This window comes from Urocitellus parryii, chromosome 5 (assembly GCF_045843805.1).
Source record: "Urocitellus parryii isolate mUroPar1 chromosome 5, mUroPar1.hap1, whole genome shotgun sequence".
NCBI classification, from domain to species: domain Eukaryota; kingdom Metazoa; phylum Chordata; class Mammalia; order Rodentia; family Sciuridae; genus Urocitellus; species Urocitellus parryii.
Genome location: NC_135535.1, coordinates 76,131,611 through 76,137,610, shown reverse-complemented (window position 1 = coordinate 76,137,610; position 6,000 = coordinate 76,131,611). Strand labels below are relative to the sequence as shown.

Below are 6,000 nucleotides of genomic sequence, written 5' to 3'. Positions count from 1 at the left end.
AGGGGACGGGCCTAGCCCTCAGCCGTCCGCCGCCGGACCTGTCCTAGTGGGTCTGGTCCGCGTTCCCCGCCGGCGCGTGTAGCTGCAGTCCCTTGGCTGGTTGCTGGGCCTGACCCGCCCGCCCGTGGCTTGCAGGTGCGCCTCGCTTGCAGGCACTGGGGGAGGGGCCGGTTCCGCCCCTCAGCAGGCTTTGGGCTGGCTCTGCTGCTGTTCTCAGTCCCTCCTACCTGCAGACACTGGGGGAGGGGACGGGCCTAGCCCTCAGCTGTCCGCCGCCGGACCTGTCCTAGTGGGTCCGGTCCGCGTTCCCCGCCGGCGCGTGTAGCTGCAGTCCCTTGGCTGGTTGCTGGGCCTGACCCGCCCGCCCGTGGCTTGCAGGTGCGCCTCGCTTGCAGGCACTGGGGGAGGGGCCGGTTCCGCCCCTCAGCAGGCTTTGGGCTGGCTCTGCTGCTGTTCTCAGTCCCTCCTACCTGCAGACACTGGGGGAGGGGACGGGCCTAGCCCTCAGCCGTCCGCCGCCGGACCTGTCCTAGTGGGTCCGGTCCGCGTTCCCCGCCGGCGCGTGTAGCTGCAGTCCCTTGGCTGGTTGCGGTATGTTATGTTTAACAGCTTACTATTTCCACATAGTAAAATGGTTACTGGGGTCACAATAAGAAAAAATAATTTTGTCCTTGACATCTACACTACTCTGTATTGGACAAGTTTATACTTCTTGCCTCTTCATTTCACATTGTGAAACTTGAAATCCGGGATGTGAACACTGCTAGGATGATCATCTATTAAGATTATAAACAGCTCAGACAATAACTTGTGAGGGAAAATTTGTGTTTGTTGATGCTGTAATTTCTCCTCACATCTTCAAAAGATGCCCTTGCAAACATTTGTATGTTAATGATATACCAAATCTTCCTCATCAAAATCATATCTTAAAAAAGATACATTTTTTAGAAACAATTTTTGGTGCAAAGAATTATGTCAGTAAGTTTATAAGATGCACTTATTAATGCTTTAAAGTTCCACACATTTTATCTCAGTGTCTCCTTATATTTTGAGGGATGTGAAGCTTTGCCATTGATAAATGCCATTCAGGTATCAGTAGTACAAATGGAGGAGTGTTTGGTGGAGGAAAAGTGGGGTGAGGAGTATAACAGTTGTGAGAAGGAAGGAGAGGCTTATAGATGTGCTTATTGTAAGGAAAAAAAAACCTGAATACTTTTGATTTTATGCTTCGGTGTCACATGGGTTATTTAGTGATAGATTCAAGAACGCTCACTTTCTGTAAATAGCAGGGTTTATTTAGATCACAATTTTGGAGGTTCAAGAACATGGTGTGAACATCTGCTTGGTTCTGGCGAGGACCTTCTTTGCTGTGTTACATGCCATATGGTAACACACCTCTTTAGAAATCCCTACTTTTGGCATTTTGTTATAATACTAGAAAACAGACTAATATAGAATGCAAGTAGAGAAAAATTGAAGGCAACACCTATTGTAAACAGAGACTGAGAAATTATCTCTGTAGTGAGATGACGGAATTACTTCATTTTTGGGTCAAGACATAAATAGTGGGGATATGTATAAGACAGCCTGAGGTTAGCTAATTAGAATGCTGGAGGCTGGAACCCCAAATACTCCAGATGTTTCTTGATTAGGAAAATAATTGCAGAAATTGTTCAGAGTTTTTTAAGTGTCTTGCCATTCTGTGTCAGATATAAGTAATGCAAAAACATATAATAGTTAAAACACATCCAAGCTAAAAAGTAAATGTATACCTTCAGTAAAATCTTTGGCAGCTGTGTGTCCTAAAATACAACCTCACCCTGGCGAGAGAAATCTATGTCCTAAGTTGTCCTAATCTATGTCCTGTAGGTCACAATAATGTTAAAAGATGGGAGACCATGGTTTTGGACTGAACTCCTACAGTAGGCCTCTAAAGACCAGACCAAACAAAAATGGAGTCAGTCTTGCTAAATGCCATATAACCAATCCGAAACTTTAAAGAGGTAGATAAGATTTTCCTGAAAACAGGATATTCCAATCTACCCAAGACAGCATAATAAGGAAGCTCCCTTTGCTTCAACCCTTACAAAACAGTAACCTGATATATATAAAAAAAACAATTGTTTTTCCTGATGCTGTTTCCTCATCCTCACCTTACAAAACCCACTGTTCTGCTATTGCTCACAACTCTCAATTCTCATTCCATTTTGTAAACAGGAGACTGAGCTGATTGATGAATTGCAAATAAAAGTCAATTAGATCTAGGACCAAATTTGTTACAATTTTGTCTTTGACAGTAATAAAAATGTGCAAGGGTCCAGCTAATTATCTCTACTAAGCATGTGAAACAAAATAGCCTATGCTCCAGGCCTGCTCCCAGTGCCCTCCTTCCCTGACACCAACATTTAGACTCATACCCACCTCTTTCTCCATGTGCCATGCTCAGGAAGAGAGGCCTTTAAATATAGTGATTGAGTCATCTGATATAATCTTTAATTGCAGCAGTTATACACCCTAGTTACATATTAAACTGGGAAACACTTAAAAATTTATCTATATCCAGGTGCCATTAAATCATATTCTCTCAGGATGATGAGACAAGATGCCTCATAAGAAGTACATAGTTCATAAATAATCTGAGGTAATGATTATACTAAAATGCACTGTGAAGACTAATTCATAGAAAGGACTGATTACTATTGGCTGGGGTTAAAAGAACACAGTTTAGAGGAGTTGGGGCTTGACCTGGAAAATGCCAATGATATTTTAAGTGGACATTAGGAGAGGGCCCAACAAAAGCAGTGTGGGCATTATGACTAGGATTCCATACTGATCCAGGTCTGTTGGGAAAAAGTGACCAGAGGCCTGGACAGTGTTAATACTCATTTGTGAAGCAATGGGAATTGGTATAAGTGGGCAAGATCACAGATGATGGAGAAGATTGAATATAAGGTGAAGAATGCATTGTGGAGATACAATGGTAATTTGAGGCTTTTATCAAGAGGACAACATTGAAAGTGCTGGAGATTCCCAAGGACACCCATTCCTAGATTGGAATTTGTTTTCTGTAGTAGAGTGGATGACTTGGGTCTATTATTCATCTCTCAATATATATCTTTCTTTTTGCTCATTTTCTAATGTCTGAATTTCCCAATACCTAGTTTGTAGATGCAATAACTAGCATGCATTTGAGTTTATGCAAGGTGTTCCTGGAATTTTTTCATTGAACAGCACCTAATAGCCACTCAAAACCTGAAGTGAGTATAACAAATATTTTCACAATAGCAATGAGCTCTTATCTGATTAGCCTTATACAAATCACTTAATCCTTTCAGTCTTAGTTTCTTCATTTGGCCAATGAAGAGACAATACTAGACATTTTCTAATTTTACATAGAGAAGTAGCATCACATATATTTCTGATTATTCTCAGCCACACATACAATAAGATTTGTAATTGAGATTGCTCCTTTCCTGGCCATCTATTCCAACTTGGTCTGTGTACACTATTATTTAGATGAGAACATGTGCATTATTTTTTCTGGTGAGTCCAAAGAAAAGTAACTGATGTTTGACAAGAAGAAAATATTGATCATGTTTATTTATTTTTTTGTTTTTTGAAAGGATGAATGAAAGTAAATAAAAAAATCTGCAGGTTAATAAATTAGACTGGCATAAATATTTGAGATGAGTAGAGGAAAGCATAAGACTTCATGTCACCCATACATGAAACATACAGAGCAAATAGTTATCCTTTTGTAAGATTTTAATACAGACTTAAAAATGGACAATATTACAGTTATATACCATTGATTCTGTTAGATATGTGGATGAATGTGTTTGTTTTTCAGTAAAATAGTTTCATGCTTATAAAAGTCACCGTAGGTCAAGTTGGAACAAAGAGAACCACGTACAGTAGAAATAAACCTGGTATTAAATAGGGTATAGGTAAGGAAAAAATATTATAAAGCAGTTACATTGTTGACACAAAAGAAAAATAAATAAAAAGACTTCTCTATGTTTTGAAGGCAATTCACAATCATTTCCAGGAATTCTGTGAGAGTTTAAGGCCATTTGTTCTAAAGAAATGCTTTAATTTAGACACAACTTCACAAAACTTTAATTCTTGTAAAAACTGTACATGCAAAAACTTTACAATTAATTGTGGACAGGCAGATCAGTATATAGGAGTAGTTTATTTCACAAATGTGTTGTGCACTAAGTCACATAGTTGTATATATTGAACTGGGAATTTCACAAAAGACTCCAGCCTGTGCACCCTGTGTGGCAAAGTGGAATGGTGAGAACAAGGAATTCCAATCAAGAGAGCCAGTATCCCTTTGAATTAAAATATCTAGACAAGATATAATGGAATAAAAAGTTTAAAACATCTGCTACATGGTTCATAGTTAAATAGTCTTGGTTTTTAGTCTTTCTAAACAGCATTATAATATAAGGATGCTACTTTTTACATAATGTATTTTCTGTGCATTTACAGTTCACAATGTTTGACTTTTTATTACTTCTACTTAGCATTACAAAATATAAACTGACTGCTGTCTAAATTTAGAACCGGAAAAATTTGTGTTCTTATAGGATAGACATCTGCTAATCTTAAACTCCCATACTTGGCAAACATTGCAGAAAAATTAATTACTAAGCAGATGTGGCTTCTTAAGACAATTCAGTTTCTGAGAAATACAAGAGTATCTTCATTCCCTATTTGCAAATGTATTTGTCCAGACAGTCATTCAAAGAGATATTGCTCTTGTGATTATAACTATTGCAATTTAGAAGACAAAGGATTCAATATTCAAAACTCTTATTCTTAAGAACAGTTATAAAAGTATTGAAATTTAAAAAGTAGTAACATGTAAACATTGATACAGAGAGACTGCTCTCCTATACATATAGCAGTCGAGGACAATATTTGAGTTAAAAACATAGTTTGTGCTTTTCCCAACAATACATTGGAAATTAGCTGTTCAGTCAAAAAAAAAAAAATTAAAGATTCAGAGAAGACATCCGTACTTTGCTTCAAGCATTTAAACATTTTTTCTGTTGCTCATGCAACAACCATATTTACAGTTTTGGTTTAGGAAGAGAATTAATTTTGGATCCAAGAAAGCACGTTAACTAGTACTGCTGAAACCAAACTGAGAGAAGTATCTTGATCCCTGGTTCATTACAGAGCACCAGGCACAAAGCATTGATTCAGCAGCTCTGACTGATGTGTAGGTAACACGAGCATCTGGGGGCACAGTCATATCTGTGTCTGCAACACATGTGTAGGTGGGGTGTATGGGGGAGGTGCAGGTGATGGCTTGATTCCTCGGGCCCTCATGTAGGAGAGAAACTGCTCGGGGATCTCAGCCAGGACATCTTTGGCCAGTCTAGCCATGCTCAGTATATGGTTTCCACTTCTGTCAATGTAATCCCTGAATGGCACAAACTAAAACAGAGGCAAAAGAAAGTTATTTCATAGGCTCATAATCTCTATAAAAGACAAAAATCAGCACATGTAAACATTTGGTGGGAGGAGAGTCACGGAAGCCCAGGATAACCAGGAGATGAATGATAATAGTAAATTTAAAAATATGTGATATACTATAAGCAACTATAATAGTAAACAAATGCTTTTAATATATACTTTATCTAAAAGGGATACAATTCTTTTCTTTTCTTTTTTTCCTGCAAAACTAATGCCACTTGGTCCTGACACACTGATTATGTTGCTACATGTGTTCTGCAATTTTGAGTCCTATATCCAGCCTGATGCCCCCAAAGGATGGAACATGTAACCTCTTCAGGGCTCAGTTTCCTGTCAAATGGAATAAATACATGTCTAATTCAGTTCTGATCCAAAAGTATTACTCAATGCAGCATAAGGAGCAAATATTACTCAATTCAATGTAAAAAAAATATATATCATTAAACAATCCTAAGTACATGTATGAGGACACAAATGGTGTGACTCTACTTTGTATATAACCAGAGACAT

At 38.5% G+C, this 6,000-nt stretch overlaps 1 protein-coding gene across 1 annotated transcript in view; it reads right to left on the bottom strand.

Moving 5' to 3' along the window:
* Window positions 1-3,664: 3,664 nt before the first annotated feature.
* The window catches only part of Cpne8 (copine 8), a 194,985-nt gene continuing 192,649 nt past the window's right edge, over window positions 3,665-6,000 (bottom strand). The window contains exon 20 of the mRNA XM_026393935.2: window positions 3,665-5,451. Coding sequence (XP_026249720.1) covers window positions 5,263-5,451 — 189 coding nt within the window. The 3' untranslated portion in view covers window positions 3,665-5,262. The remainder of the gene's footprint in view (window positions 5,452-6,000) is intronic.